Genomic DNA, 22,165 nt, shown 5'->3' with positions numbered 1-22,165 from the left:
GTGCTTGTAACGGCCCTAATTTTTAATTGCGACCTCCACTAAAGAGGCAACAGTTTTATGAGTGTAATTGAGATAATGTAAGAAGAAGCGAAAAACACATAACCATTTATTTTAAATATAGCAGAGTGTAAAATTAAAAAATACATTAATTTACAATGATAAGTGTGGAACAATATATAGCCATTGAAACATGATACACAATATGCATCTACATTCGTTCTGGGCTAATTTTTATTTTATTTTTAGCAGCATATGTTTAACAAATCCTATTTAATGTTAATATTTGTATTAATTATTAGTTTTTGCAATTATTAGTTTTCTTTTATGTTTTATTTACTATTATTATTATTAGTAGTAATATTACTACTACTACTACTACTATTACTACTACTACTACTACTACTATTATTGTTGTTGTTGTTGTTATTATTATTATTATTATTAATTAATGAACATTTTTTTTTTACATATCCATCATATTATTATTTATTTTTAAATCCAAGATTCTGTAGTCCCGTGTATTGACTCTAAAAAGTGTGAATTACTGCTCTGGAGACATGGGTCTTCAGGCGCTCCTATAAAGAGGAAGTTCCAATTTACTTGCCTGGCTCTTGGCCTATGACACAAAATTAAGGACAAGTGTCTTCAGACTTACTTTAGAAGTCTGGTAACTCCTTAAGCTTTACCTGGGTACTAATCCTTCAACTTCCTGAATAGGAAGATTCAGAGGAGGTAGTAAGGGAGCCAGTATGACCACATAACCTTCTCTAGATCTCAGGAAGAAACCCATAAGAGGAACGTATAATATTTCCCATCAATCATGGACACATAAAAGTAAAATAAATTATAACCCCGTCAGCTTAGTCGGCAAAACTCTTCTGAAACTTTACCTGATTTCCACTTTTTCAGATCAGTTAGAATTTTATTGCCAGCTGACAACTGCCACTTTTAGCATTTTGCTTTGCTGACCTCTTGGCAAACAGAATTGCAGATTACAAACCCTTCAACTTGATGAAACTGGTTTAAATACAATAATAAGTGTAAAAAGAAAATACAATGCTAGTGATTTTATTCGCTCATTACATTTTGATTACTGTACATTAAACAGATTTTTAGGGTGGAATTCAGATGTTTGAAAAGTCGGTTGGGTGTCTGTTTTTTTCCTGTCTATTAGATAGGAAAAAACAGACACCCAACTGACTTTTCAAACAATTGAATTCCTTCTTAGAATTTTCACCATCTTCAAGGACGGGAAGTATAACATCCAACATAAGAGGTGTTTGCTCACACTTAGAATATTTATATTTCAATAATTTTTTATAACATACATGAAAAACCACCTTTCTTATTACAACTGAAACTATTTTAAATATTGTTTAAATATACCAAACAAGCAAAAAAATCTAAAACACGTTCCTACTAGGCTGTAGCAGTAAAATATTTATAAGCAGCAAGATGATGTGCTGAGTATTCAGTAATAAACGTCCTGCTGTACATAAGAGCCAAAACATTATGCATCTCCATACATGAGCTTTATTTGCAGGTCAGCCGAAAGCTCCGTCTACAGTCTATATTAGATGAGTGCACAGGCATATCTTATACAGTATCAAAATGTTAAGGAGATATCATGAAAATATTTGCTTTTAATAAAGTCTGTGTTTGACTCATGAAGTATGAAAGAATATTCAGGCACATGGCATGATACAAAATCAGAGAACGTGATTTAGAAGCTGGATAAAATGCCCAGTCTTGACGCATATTTTTGTTTACGCAAAGACATTCTGCTATATTTACACTGAAACACTTTTTTGAAGTGTATGGGAGCGCTTGGAAACTGTACACGAGCTACTACCCCTTATAAAATGCCCCCAGAGAGATAGATCCATGGTATGGTCTACTAGAAGTTATGGAGGGAATGCACACAGTAAAAGAATTCAAGAACTAACAAACCCCTGCAAATACAACCAAAACAATGCCCTTAGGTCATTTTCTGCCTGTGAATCATTGGTGAACCTACAATAGGTGCAGAATGTGCTGTGCATAGGGCCCCTTCATCAAGATGGCTGCCGGGCAGAAGATCCAAAGACTCTGACACTTAAAAAAAAAAAACAGCCAAAATACGGCTGCCGGAGATTGGTATTACTGTCCAGCAGGACTTTTCAGGTCATAAGGCCTAATTCAGACCTGATTGCAGCAGCAAAATTATTCTCTAATTGGTAAAACCATGAGCACTGCAGGGGGCGGGGCAGATATAACATGTGCAGAGGGAGTTAGATTTGGGTGGGTTATTTTGTTCATGTGCAGGGTAAATACTGGTTGCTTTATTTTACACTGCAATTTAGATTTCAGTTTGAACACACCCCACCCAAATCTAACTTCCTCTGCATATGTTATATTTGCCCCACTTGCAGTGCACATGGTTTTGCCCATTAGAGAACAATTTTGCTGCTGCGATCAGGTCTGAATTAGGCCCGTAATTTCTTAAGGCCCGTACACACCGGCCGATATATCGGCAGTTCTCTTGAACGGCCGACATATCGTGGGTCCGTCGGCCAGTGTGTACGGCCGATACATCTGTGAACTCCGTCGTTTACAGATGTATTGCGTCGGCTACCGATATATTGGCACGTCGCTGTGTGTGTACGGTGGTCGGCCGACCGCCCGTACACATGTTGCGGTGGCCGGTGGTGATTGACAGCTGAATTGGGCGGGCGTGTGTACACGCCCGCCCAGTTCATGACGTCAGTCCCCGACGGATCAGACAGTGTGTATGCACAGCACACTGCCTGATCTGTCCATATATATATCTGCAGATCAATTGATCTGCAGATATATCTTTACAGTGTGCACCCACCTTTACAGTGCCAGAAACATTGGGTGGCTGTCATGCTGAATTAGAATATTTAGGCATCCAGGATCAGCTGACCTAAAGTATGGACATTCCATACACTGCTACACGCCAGAAACTAGTGCATTTGAAAAGAAATAATATAAAATGGTCAGAGGACCCAGTCAGCTGTGGGCACCGACACAACATCTACCCAAAATCAATGAGAACATTTGAAAAAAGTAGCAATCCTATTAAAGTGTAAAAAGAGAACCAACCAATCAGTTTTGAACTGTCCTTTTACAGGCTGTGTAAAAAAATGAGCTAGGAGCTGATGGAACTTACTTTGGCTCTCTCCAAACTTTAATAAATCCCCCACAAACTCACCAGAAAATTACCCCAAGATTTCCATTTTCAAACACCACTAACCACAAATCACCACCCAATTTTGTTTTTAAAACAAATGTTCTGAACAGATATTGTCAAATTTATTAAGCAGCGATCTCATAATCTACCACTAAACCCACCCAACAAAGCGCCAGAAAGAAGGCTGTGCCCCTGGTCGGCAAGATTGCTCAAACTGCACTCTATCTGTCCTTCCAGAATATAATAAAGAGAAACATTAAAAATATGTACTGTATTAAGGTGCCAAATATATTACTACTTAATTAAGGGGCCAGGCAAATTATCAATAAATAATTAACAAAATAAAAAAAATATGTCAATTAAAAAGACAATATAATATTTAATAAATATTAAGGGACCAATATAATTTAATTAATTAATTAATTAATTAAATAAATAAATAGTATTTCTCTAACGTCCTAGTGGATGCTGGGCACTCCGTAAGGACCATGGGGAATAGACGGCTCCGCAGGAGACTGGGCACTCTAAGAAAGATAAAGTACTACTGGTGTGCACTGGCTCCTCCCTCTATGCCCCTCTTCCAGACCTCAGTTAGAATCTGTGCCCGGCCAGAGCTGGGTGCTTTTAGTGGGCTCTCCTGAGCTTGCTAATAAAGTATTTTAGTTAGGTTTTTTATTTTCAGAGAGCTTCTGCTGGCAACAGACTCTCTGCTACGAGGGACTGAGGGGAGAGAAGAAAACCTACTAACTGCGGCTAGGTTGCGCTTCTTAGGCTACTGGACACCATTAGCTCCAGAGGGTTCGAACACAGGATCTTAACCTTGGTCGTCCGTTCCCGGAGCCGCGCCGCCGTCCCCCTCGCAGAGCCAGAAGACAGAAGCCGGCAGTAGCAAGAAGACATCGAAATCGGCGGCAGAAGACTCCTGTCTTCACATGAGGTAGCGCACAGCACTGCAGCTGTGCGCCATTGCTCCCACACTAACCCACACACTCCGGTCACTGTAGGGTGAAGGGCGCAGGGGGGGGTGCCCTGGGCAACAATTAAGTACCTCCTGGCAAAAGCAGCATATATACAGTTGGACACTGTTATATGCATGAGCCCCCGCCATTAATTTTACACAAAATCGTGGGAGAAGCCCGCCGCTGAGGGGGCAGGGCCTTCTTCATCAGCACTCACCAGCACCATTTTCTCTCCACAGTTCCGCTGAGAGGAAGCTGCCCAGGCTCTCCCCTGCACGATAGAGAGAGTGAAAAAGAGAGGGGGGGCACATAAATTTGGCATAAAAACTATATATACAGCAGCTACTGGGTTAACACTAAGTTACTGTGTGATTCCTGGGTCATATAGCGCTGGGGTGTGTGCTGGCATACTCTCTCTCTGTCTCTCCAAGGGGCCTTGTGGGGGAACTGTCTTCAAATAGAGCATCCCCTGTGTGTGTGGTGTGTCGGTACGTGTGTGTCGACATGTCTGAGGTAAAAGGCTCCCCTAAGGAGGAGATAGAGCAAATATGTGTGTGAGAGAGTGTCTCCGTCGACAACGCCGACACCTGTTTGGATATGTGTAAGTGCTGAGGTGAATTTAGCACAAAAGATTAGAGAACAGGCAGGAAATCTACCCATGTCTGTCCCTGTGTCACAGAGACCTTCAGAGTCTCACAATGCTCACTATCCAAAATAATAAACACTGATATCGACACGGAGTTTGACTCCAGTGTCGACTACGATAATGCAAAGTTAAAGCCAAGATGGCTGAAAGGTATTCAATATATGATTATTGTAAAAAAAGATGATTTGCATATCACTGATGACTCATTTGTCCCTGACACAAGGGTACACATGTTAAGGGGAAGAAAGCTGAGGTAAATTTCCCTCCTCTCATGAGGAAGAAGAGCGGGAATCTCCAGACAAGAGACTGCAGCTTCCCACAAAAAATTCTCAGGCAGTATCCTTTCCCCACTAGGGCCAGGATGTGTTGGGAATCTTCCCCTAGGGTGTCCTGTTTGCACAGAAGGTAGCACTAGCTGTTCTCAGGGATCCTGCAGATAGCGTGCACATTCTAGTATACTACTCAGACCGGCAATTGTGTCGGCATGGGTTTATAGCGCTGTGGCAGCGTGGACAGGTACCTTATCAGCAGAGATTGAGACCCTAGTATGCATATAGATATATATATATATATATGTATATATAGAGATATATATATATATATATATATATATTACAGATGCTGTCTTAAGTGATATATATATATATATATATATATAAAACATGTCCAAAGAGACATGAGTATACTGGGTCCTAGAGTCAAAGCTATGTCGATTTCTGCTTGACGTGTCCTGTAGAATATGCAATGGACAGATGATGCCGACTTAAGAGGCATGTGGAAGGCTGAGGATTGTGTGGAGAAGGGTTCTCGGACCTGGTCTACACAGCTATAGCTGGTAATTCTGATATTCTGCCTTATATTCCTGCACAGCCTAGGAAAGCACGACATTATCAAATGCAGCCTTTCGAATAAAGAAACAAGAAAGTCCGAGGTGCGTCCTTTCTTGCCAGAGGCGGGGGCACAGGAAAAGAAGCTGCACAACACAGCTAGTTCCCAGGAGCAGAAGTCCTCCCCGGCCTCTACAAAAATCTACCGCAAGGCGGAGCTAGGCCCGGTGGGGGCACGCCTTCGTCAGTTCAGCCACAAGTGGGTTCACTCCCTGTTAGATCCCTGGGCAATAGATATTGTGTCTCAGGGATACAAGCTGGACTTTGAGAAGATGCCCCCTCACCGACGGCCCTGCCGGGTTTCCCCCACGAGAGGGAAACAGTGTTAACTGCAATTCATAAATTGTATCTTCAACAGGTGGTGGTCAAGGTTCCCCTCCTTCAACAAGGAGGGGGTTATTATTCAACCATGTTGTAGTCCCGAAACCAGATGGTTCGGTTGGACCCATATTGAATATAAAATCCCTGAACATATACCTGAAAGGGTTCAAGTTCAAGATGGAATCGCTAAGAGCGGTAATTGCAAGCCTGAAAGGGGGAGATTTTATGGTGACTCAGGACATAAAGGATGCATACCTTCATGTCCCCATTTATCCACCTCATCAGGCGTACCTCAGAATTGCGGTATGGGATGGTCATTACCAATTTCAGATGTTGCCGTTTGGTCTCTCCACGGCCTTGAGAATATTCACCAAGGTAATGGCGGAAATGATGGTGCTCCTGCGGAAGCAAGGTGTCACTATTATCACGTACTTGGACGATCTCCTCATAAAAGCGAGATCAAGAGAGCAGTTGCTGAACAGCGTATCACTTTCTCTGGAAGTGAAACGGCAACACGGCTGGATTCTATATATTCCAAAGTCGCAGTTGGTTCTTACAGCTCATCTGCCTCTCCTAGGCATGATCCTAGACACAGACCAGAAAAGGGTTTATCTCCCGATAGAGAGAGCTCAGAAGCTCGTGACACTGGTCAGGAATCTATTAAAACCAAAACAGGTGTCAGTGCATCACTGCACTCGAGTCCTGGGAAGGAGGGTGGCATCATTCGAGGCCATTCCCTTTGGCAGGTTCCATAGGAGGACCTTCCAATGGGACTTACTGGACAAGTGGTCCGGATCACATCTTCGGATGCATCGGTTAATCACCCTATCCCCCAGAGCCAGGGTGTCTCTCCTGTGGTGACTGCAGAGTGCTCACCTTCTCGAAGGTCGCAGATTCGGCATTCAGGACTGGGTCCTGGTGACCACGGATGCAAGCCTCCGAGGGTGGGGGGCAGTCACACAAGAAAGAAATTTCCAAGGGCTGTGGTCAAGGCAGGAGACTTGCCTTCACATCAATATCCTGGAACTAAGGGCCATATACAACGCCCTAAGTCAAGCGGAGACCCTGCTTCGCGACCAACCGGTTCTGATCCAGTCAGACCGCAGTGGCTCATGTAAACCGCCAAGGCGGCACAAGGAGCAGGGTGGCGATGGTAGAAGCTACCAGAATTCTTCGCTGGGCGGAGAATCACGTAAGCGCACTGTCAGCAGTGTTCATTCCGGGAGTGGACAACTGGGAAGCAGACTTCCTCAGCAGGCACGACCTCCACCCGGGAGAGTGGGGACTTCATCAGGAAGTCTTCACGCAGATTGCAAATCGATGGGAACTGCCACAGGTGGACATGATGGCGTCCCGCCTCAACAAAAAGCTAAAAAGGTATTGCGCCAGGTCAAGGGACCCTCAGGCAATAGGTGTGGACGCACTAGTAACACCGTGGGTGTTCCAGTCGGTCTATGTGTTTCCTCCTCTTCCTCTCATACCAAAGGTGCTGAGAAGTGTAAGAAAAAGAGGAGTGAGAACAATACTCATTGTTCCGGATTGGCCAAGAAGGACTTGGTACCCGGAACTGCAAAAAATGCTCACAGAGGACCCATGGCCTCTGCCTCTCAGACAGGACCTGTTGCAACAAGGGCCCTGTCTGTTTCAAGACTTACCGCGGCTGCGTTTGACGGCATGGCGGTTGAACACCGGATCCTAGCGGAAAAAGGCATTCCGGATGAAGTTATTCCTACGCTGATAAAGGCTAGGAAGGACGTGACATCAAAGCATTATCACCGTATATGGCGAAAATATGTTGCTTGGTGTGAGGCCAGGAAGGCCCCTACAGAGGAATTCCAGCTGGGTCGATTCCTGCACTTCCTACAGTCAGGAGTGACTATGGGCCTAAAATTAGGGTCCTTAAAGGTCCAGATTTCGGCCCTATCCATTTTCTTTCAAAAAGAACTGGCTTCACTGCCTGAGGTTCAGACGTTTGTTAAGGGAGTGCTGCATATTTAGCCCCCTTTTGTGCCACCAGTGGCACCTTGGGATCTTAACGTGGTGTTGGGTTTCCTGAAATCCCACTGGTTTGAGCCACTTAAGACTGTGGAGCTAAAGTATCTCACCTGGAAAGTGGTCATGCTGTTGGCCTTAGCTTCGGCTAGGTGTGTGTCAGAATTGGCGGCTTTGTCATGTAAAAGCCCCTATCTGGTTTTCCATATGGACAGGGCAGAATTGCGGACTCGTCCGCAATTTCTGCCAAAGGTGGTGTCATCTTTTCATTTGAACCAACCTATTGTGGTGCCTGCGGCTACTTGTGACTTGGAGGAGTCCAAGCTGTTTGACGTAGTCCGGGCTTTGAAGATTTAGGTAACCAGAACGGCTGGAGTCAGGAAGACTGACTCGCTGTTTATCCTGTATGCATCCAACAAGCTGGGTGCTCCTGCTTCAAAGCAAACTATTGCTCGCTGGATCTGTAACACGATTCAGCAGGCTCATTCTGCGGCTGGATTGCCACATCCAAAATCAGTGAAAGCCCATTCCACAAGGAAGGTGGGCTCTTCTTGGGCGGCTGCCCGAGGGGTCTCGGCATTACAGCTTTGCCGAGCTGCTACTTGGTCGGGTTCAAACACCTTTGCAAAATTCTACAAGTTTGATACCCTGGCTGAGGAGGACATTGTGTTTGCCCATTCGGTGCTGCAGAGTCATCCGCACTCTCCCGCCCGTTTGGGAGCTTTGGTATAATCCCTATGGTCCTTACGGAGTCCCCAGCATCCACTAGGACGTTAGAGAAAATAAGATTTTACTCACCGGTAAATCTATTTCTCGTAGTCCCTAGTGGATGCTGGGCGCCCGTCCCAAGTGCGGACTTTCTGCAATACGTGTATATAGTTATTGCTTAATAAAGGGTTATGTTATGTTGGCATCCATTGGTTGATGCTCTGTTGTTTGTTCATACTGTTAACTGGGTAAGTTTATCACAAGTTATACGGTGTGATTGGTGTGGCTGGTATGAGTCTTACCCTGGATTCCAAAATCCTTTCCTTATAATGTCAGCTCTTCCGGGCACAGTTTCCTTAACTGAGGTCTGGAGGAGGGGCATAGAGGGAGGAGCCAGTGCACAGCAGTAGTACTAAATCTTTCTTAGAGTGCCCAGTCTCCTGCGGAGCCCGTCTATTCCCCATGGTCCTTACGGAGTGCCCAGCATCCACTACGGACTACGAGAAATAGATTTACCGGTGAGTAAAATCTTATTTTTTATGTTAATTGTGCCATATTAGTTAATGAATGATTGAAGCTCCAGTGATATTGAACAGTTGTATCCTGCACACAGGTGCCTACATCATTCATTGCATCATCCACAATATTTGCCCTGGCACACTAAAGAAATAAGCTGCCTTTAAAAGCCTTCGCCTAAAGTAGAACAGCGCAGATGATAATCATGCACTTTTCATGATTACCTCATATGCACAGTACAGCTGCCATCCACTTCTATCAAAAATATCTGGACACTGGGGGTAATTCCAAGTTGATCGCAGCAGGAAATTTTTTAGCAGTTGGGCAAAACCATGTGCACTGCAGGGGGGGCAGATATAACATGTGCAGAGAGAGATAGATTTGGGTGTGGTGAGTTCAACCTGTAATCTAAATTGCAGTGTAAAAATAAAGCAGCCAGTATTTACCCTGCACAGAAACAAAATAACCAACCCAAATCTAACTCTCTCTGCAAATGTTATATCTGCCCCCCCCCCCCCCCTGCAGTGCACATGGTTTTGCCCAACTGCTAAAAAAATTTCCTGCACTGTCAAAGAAACATATCCTTCCATCACCGCTCAGGCTTCAAGCCCCAAATCACTCTCACTGCCTTTCTACTTTAAGGATAAGATAAATAAGACTGTCAAGATCCTATGTGAAATTCTTTCTTTTTCCCTGAGTAACAAGTTACTCAGTTTCTTTCCCGCACCCCTTGATAACTTCCCTTAATTTGATACTACTAAGCAAGAACTTCCTTAATCTCATGTCTCCATTACCCTATTCTCATACTATAACTATAATCAAGCTTATGTATTGTTCTAAAAAAAATCTTCTGACTAAAACTCTCTATCAGATCATGGTCTTCTCTCTCATCTCCCACCAAACTTCTTGATAGGCTCTCACAAGCATCCTTTCCTCACATAACCCTCTGTAATTTTTATTTTCAACACTCCGCAGACACTGTTCGGAGTAGTATGGTCCGTGATATGATCACTGCTAAAGCCAAGGGGGAAAAACTATTTCTGATTATACTGGATATCGATGCTGCATTTCACATTGTTGGACACTCAACAGACAGTGGTGGATTTCCTATTAGGCACGTGAGGCACATGCCTAGGGGTGACACTTGCTGAGGGGGGAGCAACACAGCATGCTCATTTGCAAGAGAGCCCTGCTAAGCTGATGGCCAGATGAGGCCAGGTGATTCTTTTTTTTGTCATTACTACTCATTTTTTTTTATTTTGTAACTGTTGTGGGAGGGGGTGGCATTGGTCAGTAAATTGTGGTGGTGGTGGTGGTGAGATTGGTGCTGCTTTGGTAGTCGGAAGGCTCCAACATGAAGGGGGCAGTGACATGATGGGGGGGGGGGACCGATAATGTTGTGCCTAGGGGCATCCTGACCCCTAAATTTGTCCCTCTCAACAGTAAAACACTGCATTCAATGCATTGCAGGGCACGGTATTAGTTTGCTTCTCTCATTCTAATTGTCGGATTGGCTCTCTCACAATCTGTGTTAGCCAGTGTCACTGACGTTTCATCAGAGAACTCGTTTTGACAGTTTAAACTCAAAAGAAATATCCCATTACATAAATGTAAGAAACATTTCCTGAACACGCACATATCTCCCAGAAAACCCAGTCCATGCATTATCTCCTGCACTGGCTATTGCAGTTTCCTCATTACTTCTCTTTCCCTAACCAGATTGTCACCCATCAGTCTACATTTAATATAATAGCTAATTTTCTTTGCACAATGTTCAATTGCTGTTCTCTGTTATCCCCTATAAAAAATTGTACAACCATGCAAAATCATTTACAAATCTGCACCAACACACAGTACGGGTCTTTCTCCTTGTCTCAAAATATCCCCCCACTCAACCCCTTCATTATGCCCGATATCTGGGTGTCTCATGAACACTAGATTACTGCTCCCATTCCTGTTATAGGACCTTATTTGCAATATAACATTACTGTGTGACTGGATCACAAACTCTTTTTCCATTGCAATGTAGCTTGGCCAATATACACTATGTGGCACACTCATAAACCAAACTCAGATTTTCCTAGAGACTGTTAGCTTAAAAGTAGGGCCCTGTTACCACTTTGTCTGTTTTTTACTACCCAGTTTCATTATATTGTGTTTCTTCCCAATTGTAAAGTTCTACAGAGTATACGTAAACTTTAGTAAATAAATATCCCAAAGGGAAAAAATGGACATCTTCATCCAACTTGGAAATGCAGGTACAGAAAGTACAGGAATTATAGGTTACAGTATAAGATGCATTATTCCTTATAATACATGCAGGATCGTGCTGGCCTACCGGTGTAAAGGGGAAATGGGATTTATACCTAGTTTTGATGGTAGATGGATGCTCTTATTAATGTGCAGTGGAACCAGTACAAATTATATCTTACTTAGGGACACATCCTTTATTCATTTAAATGTTTCTTTATTCTCGTGAAATCCTTCCTGGAATTGTCCCACTTGTGACAAAAATTGGTCATGAGACCTTCATCATGTGCTGTTTTTATATATAAATATATATATATATATGGAAAGAAAAATCAGGAGAACGCGCCCATAGTGCAGATAAATTTATTTCAAACAACGGGTAACAATGGACATTTCATGAATAATGAGAGACCCGTACCCTATGAGACCCACTCTTTGGGCCAGTTTTAACACATATCAGAATCAACCAGGCAACACACCAGACCTGCTGTCATCAGAGACCGGACCAAGCACCGTGCCGGAGACGACCAACCCGTCAGGTCACTCGCAGGGATGCAGCCGAATTGTGTGAGCCGGGAGTAGGAGAACGCACGTCTGGCAGGCCCCGCCTCTACGCGTTTCGTGGTTACTTCGTCAGGAGGTTTGGCCTGTCAGACGTTTGTAGGGGCTTTATACCATCAGAGGATGTCTCGCCAGCTGAGTCAAATGATTAGCCGCACTAATGTGAGATCTCCTCCATTCATCAAAATTAGTAACAATACAATAAAACGGGTATATAATAAAAGATCAACAATGTGATACAAAGATACATAATCGATACATACTAGGAAGACATATTTAAAGCATTTTTTAGCCACATGTTTAGAAACATGTATTACACAATATGTGTTAAATAAATACGAATGGTTTTGTACTATTTTAACCACTCTTTTCACAGTTGTTCTCAAAAACGAAAGTGCCTGCTGCATGGATTATCTATATGGAATTCATACGCAAATGTAGAAGCGGTCAGCAACATTATAAACACAGTTTTAAACCTACAGATACATAGGTCATTCGTTTAACCATATCTAAAAGATAGGACAATTTCATCGATTAACAAAGAACATCCTGTTGCCGGCATGAGCTATATCTCGCATATCCGCAGATATACCGATGAGAATAAAAATACAAATAGATATATAACAAATACAAATAAATATAAATATAGAGATAAAAAAACAGATAAAAAAAACACATAGAGAAACTATATATATGGGCCAATGGGAGACTGAAACTCTACAGGGTGAGTTGAGATCTAAAATCGTCATGTACAAAAGGTACATAGACGATTTGATGATTGTCTGGAATGGTGATGAAGTAGAATGGCAAGAATTCTTGAGAGCAATAAATGTGAATACGTATAATCTGAGGTTCACGGGCACTTTTTCCCCTAATAGGTTAGAATTTTTAGATCTGGTTATATCCACTGAAGACTATCTAAATACAGGGCAGATTGAAACCTATACACATTTTAAAAGGGTTGATAGCAATAGCTATTTGGATTTTAACAGCTGTCATCTCCCCCAGTGGAAGGAGAATATACCGTATTCTCAATACACTAGACTAAGAAGAAACTGCACTGATCTCCGCAAATTTGATGAGCAAGCAGGAATATATACAGATAGATTCCAAAAGAGGGGTTACCCTGAAGATCTGACACAAAAAGCTATGCTGAAAGCTAGGGAGAGGGAAAGAGAGTCCTTATTAACGTATAAGAATAAAGAAAAGGAAGAGCGTAAGATTTTTTGTCCACTGGTCACACAATTTAGTACTAGCTATAGAGACTTGGAAAAGATAGCACAAAAAAATTGGAAGATCCTTAAATTGGATCCGATATTGGGGCCTGAGCTCCCTAGGAAACCTGACATTATCTATAGAAAGGCAAGAACTATAAAATCTATAGTGTCAAAAAGTAAACTTGAAAAAGTTCAGGTTGAGAAAAGGGATCACTTTCTTGTACCAACAAAAGGTTTTTTCCAATGTGGTGGCTGTAAAGTTTGTTGTATGGCCGATAAGGGTGCTAAAAAGATTATGGACAAGAATCCATCACGTCATAACACCATCCAATCCTTTATAAATTGTAATACCAGCTTTTGCATTTACGTTTTAATGTGTCCTTGTGGTCTTAGATATGTTGGGAAGACCAAAAGAGTATTGAAAATTAGAATATTAGAACATAGTCGAAATATTAAGAATCGTGTAATGAATCACAGTGTTCCACGGCATTTTTCAGAACGACACAATGCCGACTCGTCGCTCCTAAGCTTTGCAGGCATTGAACATGTTGCATTGAAAAAAGAGGGTGGAAATAGAGAAGAACTTCTACTGAAAAGGGAGACCTTTTGGATATTGACATTAAATACATTGATTCCACACGGTCTCAATGAAAACTATGAGATCACTCCGTTTATTAGAGATAGATAGAATACCTTTTAAAACCGTGTCCCCTTCTCAGTAGAATAGGTTTTGAATCCTGTGCTCCTTATTTATACTATCTATGTACTCTAAAGATTATGAGTGAAAGCACTAATAAATGTACTTTCTTATCCGATAATATTTTATATAGATGTACATGCTCAACTTGTAGGAATTAGTGTTGTACAAAAATGGGAATACGTTGTTTTTGCTGTCCTGTGTATTTTTATGTTTCTCTATGTGTTTTTTTATCTCTGTTTTTTTTATCTCTATATTTATATTTATTTGTATTTGTTATATATCTACTTGTATTTTTATTCTCATCGGTATATCTGCAGACATGCGAGATATAGCTCATGCCGGCAACAGGATGTTCTTTGTTAATCGATGAAATTGTCCTATCTTTTAGATATGGTTAAACGAATGACCTATGTATCTGTAGGTTTAAAACTGTGTTTATAATGTTGCTGACCACTTCTACATTTGCGTATGAATTCCATATAGATAATCCATGCAGCAGGCACTTTCATTTTTGAGAACAACTGTGAAAAGAGTGGTTAAAATAGTACAAAACCATTCGTATTTATTTAACACATATTGTGTAATACATGTTTCTAAACATGTGGCTAAAAAATGCTTTAAATATGTCTTCCTAGTATGTATCGATTATGTATCTTTGTATCACATTGTTGATCTTTTATTATATACCCGTTTTATTGTATTGTTACTAATTTTGATGAATGGAGGAGATCTCACATTAGTGCGGCTAATCATTTGACTCAGCTGGCGAGACATCCTCTGATGGTATAAAGCCCCTACAAACGTCTGACAGGCCAAACCTCCTGACAAAGTAACCACGAAACGCGTAGAGGCGGGGCCTGCCAGACGTGCGTTCTCCTACTCCCGGCTCACACAATTCGGCTGCATCCCTGCGAGTGACCTGACGGGTTGGTCGTCTCCGGCACGGTGCTTGGTCCGGTCTCTGATGACAGCAGGTCTGGTGTGTTGCCTGGTTGATTCTGACATGTGTTAAAACTGGCCCAAAGAGTGGGTCTCATAGGGTACGGGTCTCTCATTATTCATGAAATGTCCATTGTTACCCGTTGTTTGAAATAAATTTATCTGCACTATGGGCGCGTTCTCCTGATTTTTCTTTCCAGTTACACTTGCTCAAGGAGTCCTGAGCGGCTTTGGAGATCTGCAGCGGTGTTAGGCACACCAGTGCAATAGCACAGAGATTCATTTACTGTGAACTGAACACCTTTACGTAATCATCACCAGCGCACCTGTACACTTTCTCTCCAATATATATATATATATATATATACTGTATATATATATATATATATACTGTATATATATAAAAATAAATAAATATTTTTGTTACACTGTTTGCAGTTTCTATAGAAACCGCAGAGATGCAACTAGAAGATTGAGTGTCCCTTTAAGAAAACTCCACCTGGTTATGTCACTAAAACTGGGCATACACTATACAATTATTTGGCAGATAATCTGGTAGATCTGGCTGGTTGGAATGAACATCTGGTAAAGGATAAGAGCAAATGACAATTACCATTTGCTCCCAAACACTGGAAAACGGACACAACCTGTCCATGATTTAACCAATTTTTATGAAAGACAGTTTTTGTCCATTTTCCAGTGTTTGGGAGCAAATTCTAATTGTCATTTGCTCTTATCCTTTACCAGATTTTCATTCCAAAAGGGGGGAGAGAGGAGAGTGACCATGAGGCGGTCATCCGCCAAAGAAGGCTTACTTTGTGGCGCACTCTTTTATTATTATTAGTCAAATTCGTGATTTATTAAGAAATTAAAACTTAACATTTATTGGATATATTAAAATAATACGGTCAAAATAAGACATAAACAACACAGATCGGTCAGAGTTGACCTACAGTGATTCAAAATCACTGTATGTATATATGTATAGTGTATATGTGGCTAAAGTTCACTATGGTATGCATATAAAGTTTCTAATGAAAATTACCATGCAACATAGCCACGTATCTACCGAGGCAATAGATGGTTGTAGAACAAAAGTGAAACAAGGTTTAAATAATTAGTCGGGTAATTAAAAACTCCAAGAGATCTCTCTAAATAAATAATTGGATCTCATATTGAGAACATATACCCGATTAGCAGCAGTTGCCCACTCGGCTGATGCACTTCCCTTTTATTTAGTGAACAGGAATTAATGTCCTCTAAGAGGGCAGGAGTGGTTGGTATTAATCAAATCAAAATGAGTGATGGTTACCGACACATCTGAAGCATAGGAGTCTGCGGATGAACCTAGATTCATCACGATTGAAACTTTGCGTTTTGAGAGTATTGAACCCCCCAGAAACGTGCCGTGGTAAGCCTTGAAAGACACACATTCCCATATATTCTTAACTGTGATGTGACACCATGGGCATTAATCATAGATGTATACATATCATGGTCACAATCCCATAAATGAAACATATATCAGTATAACATGATAGAAAGAAGGGGGGAGGGAGATTCTTCCAATGACAAAATCTCCTTCTCTCCCTATATCAAAGCCTGTGTGTTTAATATTCCTAAATTAGCCAGGCTGATGAGTGCAATGAATTCAAAACAACACCAGAGTCGATAATCCAGACAATATGTATCCTGGTGATGTGAACTTAATTTTGGAGGCTATAGGCTATTGATGTACATGTAATAATATATAGTCCATAAAGTAGAATAGAGACATGTAACTTCTATAGTTCCGACCATGATATGACAACCTAAACATTCATTTTTGATTCATAAATGCATACATATCATAATCATCATCTCATTAGCGTATATTCCTAAATTGGTTAGGCTGATGAATACAATAATTTCAAAAGATCATCACCAGAGTAGATTTCTCAGACATTGTGCTATAGTATCAATGACACAGTTAGAGAATTAAAAACCATGTATCCCGGTGATGTATAATTTTTCAAGGAGACAAAAGGCTGTAAATATGCATAGGTGTCACTAAGAGAAAGTAAATGTGTCCCGGCAGCGATAGGTCAGTTCCCTTTTCTGCTGTCGTCCCATGTGCAATTTTGCAGGAATGGGAACGATGAGAGTTTGGGTCGCGCCTGATGTCGGGACAGTAGGAAGAAGTGCGAGTTGCTTCTGCTGTCCCCAAAGAGGACTACCCCTCCTCTGTTGTGTCGCCACAGTGCAGAGGCAGCAGGAGACCTATTGTGGATGAGAGAGCCGCTCTGAGATACAAAGGGAGCGGGTGTGTGTCACCATTCCTGTGTGCACGCTGGGTGCAGAGAGCCGCTCACGTGACCAGACGCCGGGTCGGGTTGAGGATTCCACACCCCCGGAAACAGTGTACGTCTGGTATGATTTTCATTCCAACCAGCCAGATCTGGCAATTTATCTGCCAGATAATTGTATTGTGTATGCAGGTTAAATAATACCATCCCACTAGCGCACGCAGGGGGGGTTTCTGAGTACCCAAAAACCCCCCCTGACATTTTTAAAAGCAAAAAAACAAACCCGCGACCCGCTGGTTAAGCCCCGCCCCCTCCGGGATTAGGCTCCACCCCTTCAAACACCCGCGAATCGCGGGTCGTGCACTACCCTGCGCTGTGCTGCAGCTGTGTATTATGGCAGCTGCTCCGATTGCTTCAGTCCCTCCACTGTCTGCTCCACAGCCTACTGTCTGATCCTCATTTGTAAGTGCAATTTTTTATACCTGCATATCTTTTTCCCATTACAGTATATATATATATATATACATACACACACACACACACACACACACACACACACACACACACACACATATAATACATATATATGCACACACATATGTATATATAATACATATATATATATATACACACACACACATACAGATGGAGCCTCCCTTATCTTTGCCTGCCCGATCACAGGCGTGCACTCCCGGCGTGAGTAGGCGATCTGTCCGCTTAGTCACGGCGGGAGCACACGGAGCCACTTCCCATTGTAAGCGTCTCCGTCTGGGCGTGCGTCTCCATTCAGACGGAGATGCTCACAGCGCCCAGACGCGCCCAGGTGGGCGCACCTAGTCACAGATGGAGCCACGACTAGCGTGGCTCCATCTGTGTGTATATATATATATATATATATATATATATATAGAGTAAATAGAGAAACGGGCGTCATTCCACGGTTTTGTAAGAAATACAGACAGCTACACAAGCTTTGCTATCAACGTTTCAGGTGCATTTTATTAGCACGTTTTGTTAGGATAAAACGCACCTGAAAAATTAAGAAAGCTTGTGTAGCTGTCTGTATTGCCGCCCATCTTCTCTATATACTGCATGGCTCCCTGATGGTTCGTGGGAAGGCACCCAGGTATTATGAAGTTATGTGGAGTGCCAGTCAAATTGCATTGTGTGTATATACATATATATGTAATGTAGGGCCGGATGTAATGAAGTCTGAGTTGGCAGGAGGTGCAGGTTCCTGGCCAAACTCTGAGGTTTTTTTTAAAGCGGCAATCATTTATAAGGCAAAACCGTGCCTTGTAAATGATTGCCACTTTAAGAAAATATCCAAGGTTGGCTGGGAACCCGCACATCTGGCCAACTCAGACGTCATTACAACTGGCCCATAGTAGGTACTCCGGAACTGCATTAAAAATATTTGCCCTGGTACCACCCCGGGTTAATCGAGCCCCATGTATAGCAGTGTAGATCAGGTGGCACTCACAGGTTTTCATACGGAATGAATAAAGGACTTCCAAGCCAGTTCCAAGTTCAATGTTTCGGTGTTGCCACCGTTATGAAGAGCAACTGGCTTGGTAGTCCTTTATTCAATCCGTATGAAGACCCGTGATTTTCGAATGCATTTTTAGAATGGAGATTGCTCTATGTCTATGACTATTACAAAATATATTTGGTCGGTCTATCTATCTATCTATCTATCTATCTATCTATCTATCTATCTACAATAGTTTAACAAACCCAGCATAGACTGAGTCACTTCAGTCTCCACCCCGTGTTTGGCTCCTCCCCCCTCTGGAAACCCCCTCCTGCAAATCCTGCGTTTGCCCCTGCATCCTGCAAATTAAATCTCCCATCTACACTTCATTATTTAAACTACAGTATGTTCAACCTGGAAGCTAATTTTTTTGCATAAGATAAGCATTGCTTTACTGCGCATGTATGCATCCTCATAGGTCTGCATATAAAATTTGGCATATGGTGGACTTGTACTGTATCTCCTTGCACTACAGCTGTGCATACTCATTACGCCTGTAGAAGCGGAACTGCGTAGAAAAGGGGCGGGCAAGTGAAAACCGAACACCATAAGTGCATGCTTACTGTAGGTAATTATGACCATCTTGCATATCTCTTGTGGACTGGAGGGATGGTGCACATAAACTAAGGTTGTGCGGTTTGGATTTACTCGGTGTTACTCGGATCTCAAAAAACGGCATCTCACGTATTTTGGATAGCCATTAAGCTAAACTCAGATAAATCCGAACTTGCCATAAATTTGGTGAAAAGTACAGGTTGAGTATCCCTTATCCAAAGTGCTTGGGACCAGAGGTATTTTGGATATGGGATTTTTCCGTATTTTTGAATAATTGCATACCATAATGAGATATCATGGAGATGGGACCTAAGTCTAAGCACAGAATACATTTATGTTTCATATACGCCTTATACACACAGCCTGAAGGTCATTTAATACAATATTTTTTATAACTTTGTGCATTAAACAAAGTGTGTACATTCACACAATTCATTTATGTTTCTTATACACCTTATACACACAGCCTGAAGGTCATTTAATACAATATTTTTTATAACTTTGTGTATTAAACAAAGTTTGCGTACATTGAGCCATCAGAAAACAAAGGTTTCACTATCTCACTCTCACTCAAAAAAGTCCGTATTTCGGAATATTCCGTATTTCGGATATTTGGATATGGGATACTCAACCTGTACCAAGTAAATCTGATCCTGCACATCTCTAACACAAACACTTCTGAAGTATAAAGAGAGTATGTGACACTTCACTAAATTATTATATTATGTACAAATACGGTAGTGAGACATTATTATTTACTATGAACACTTTCAAGCCGCATGTCTGCATCGATGGACTCTTTTCCATGCCATCGAAAGGCTATACCAAAAGGACGCATCACTGTTAAACACCTCTAATATAAGACATGCAGACATTTTCAAATATAAGTAATGTTTATTCTACACTGAATTTATTATGTATTATCAACAAATTCAAATGCTAAATAATGGGAACATTTGTTTGAGCTATTACTATGCTGATCACCTGTTTCCTTTTTCTCTTCTGTTTTTCTAAAAGATTGTTCATGTCAAAATTTAATTCCAAGTATACATTTATCCTCCATCTTTAAAAGCAAGTTGTACTAAATTGATTTAATCCCCACTTGTGTTACGAACATAAAACTAAATGCAGCATATACAGCCATATAAATCAGCAAAACCCACATAGCATCTCTTTTCCCAAACTCATAAATAAAAAAATAAATTTGTACATTATGTATCTACAATCTTAACACTGAGCGGTACGAACGGATTCACTAAATTATACGCAACAATTTAGCAAATTACTTTAGATTGATTCACATACAGTACAGTAAGCATAACATAAATCATGAGAAGAAAAAAGTTTAAAACAAATTTTTTGATTTGGCTTTATGTTTCTTGTTTTCTTTCTTTTTTTTTTTAATTATTCATATTTTGAAAAATTAAAAGTCCAAATTGAAATTATTTTCCTGTCTGGGAACAAGACATCTATCTTTAATATCTTACAAATTAAATAATAATAATAATAATAATAATCTCATTAATTACAAACATAATCTTAAAAAAATGCAACTTACCTTCTTTCAACCAAGAGATACTTTCCTGCTCATTCTCAAAGATGACTTTACTTTTGTTGGTCTTGGTTTCTGACATCTGCAGAAAGTTAAGTCAAATTAATTATTATTTCCAACTTAAGGAGGATATTTTTTCCTCATTACAAGCCAAGACTATACAGGATCCAAAAACGTTTCCTATTTTTTGCTGCCTAAACTTAACCCCATATGTGTGTAGCTGCTTTACTAGTTATGGAAATGCAGTTTTTGTCTGACTTTTATTTATTTTAAATGCAAATGGAGTAAATAGACATCGGTTCACCTGCTCTCTGTGCGGACGCTCTTGTTGTGTGTTGTTGTCTAGGTTCTCTCATACTGACAGCAGTGAATTGATCAGCAGTGCACTCACTATACAGTGCCAGAGTTGTCTTAATGCCAGGATCATCTAACTTACTGCCGAGGGGATTTTGCAGACAACATTAGATGAGATATTTAAAATCAACTCAGCACTTGAAGAGCTTCCTAAGCATAAAAAAAAAAAAAAAATAACACATATTAACTGCTTCAGTAACACCGGGGCTTACACAGGAATAGACTGATAGAAATACCTGTGTATTACATAAGTTACATAATTACACTCAGTAACATCTATATACATACAGTAATGGGGAGTAATGATGTTATAATTTATATTTCTAAAGTAGTGATGTCAACTAATCCCTATTTTTCATTCACATATTAGAAAGAATACCTAGGGAGGCCGAGACATCCAGCAGGCCCCATGATGACATGGCCAATCTGTGGCCGCTATCCAGTCTGCATATTCACCATATATACTAATATACTTGGTATCCAGTCTCTAGGTCAACAAGACTTAGGTCGAAAGTGTCTAGGTTGACCACTAGTGGTCGACAGTAAGTAGGCCGACATGATTTCTAGGTCGACAGGGACTCTAGGTCGACTTGACAAAAGGTCAATGAGTCTGAGTCCTGTGTATGAGGGTCTAGAGAAAGATATATACACACGCACACACACACACACACACACACACACACACACACACACACACACACACACACACACACAGAGTCATCCTGAGTCCTGTCCCAGTGTGCAAGTAGTATAGAGGTTGATGCTATTTTTGCATGTGACAAGATATATTATAGATTTTATTTTTCTATGTCTATTTTAAGGTTAAGTCATCTTTATTCCACTACAAGAACATTTTATAAAAAAGTTGTCTTTCAATTAGCTGGAGCTATAAACAGTACCCAGGCATTATTAAACTATTAGCTTAAATCTATTATACACCATTGGGCTAAATTTAATATGCACAATCCATACATCCCACCATGACCCATTCCAGGA

The 22,165-nt window shown here is 41.1% G+C and overlaps 1 protein-coding gene across 1 annotated transcript in view; it reads right to left on the bottom strand.

Moving 5' to 3' along the window:
* MDFIC2 (MyoD family inhibitor domain containing 2) overlaps nt 1-21,162 on the bottom strand; it is a 136,186-nt gene extending 115,024 nt beyond the window's left edge. Inside the window, exons 1-2 of the mRNA XM_063938844.1 lie at nt 21,120-21,162; nt 20,822-20,897 (exon numbers count right to left, since the gene is read on the bottom strand). Of these exons, the coding sequence (XP_063794914.1) occupies nt 20,822-20,897 (76 nt within the window). The 5' untranslated portion in view covers nt 21,120-21,162. The remainder of the gene's footprint in view (nt 1-20,821; nt 20,898-21,119) is intronic.
* Between the last annotated feature and the right edge of the window lie 1,003 nt (nt 21,163-22,165).

Source organism: Pseudophryne corroboree, chromosome 9 (genome assembly GCF_028390025.1).
Source record: "Pseudophryne corroboree isolate aPseCor3 chromosome 9, aPseCor3.hap2, whole genome shotgun sequence".
NCBI lineage: Eukaryota > Metazoa > Chordata > Amphibia > Anura > Myobatrachidae > Pseudophryne > Pseudophryne corroboree.
This window is presented reverse-complemented; position numbering and strand designations above follow the sequence as displayed.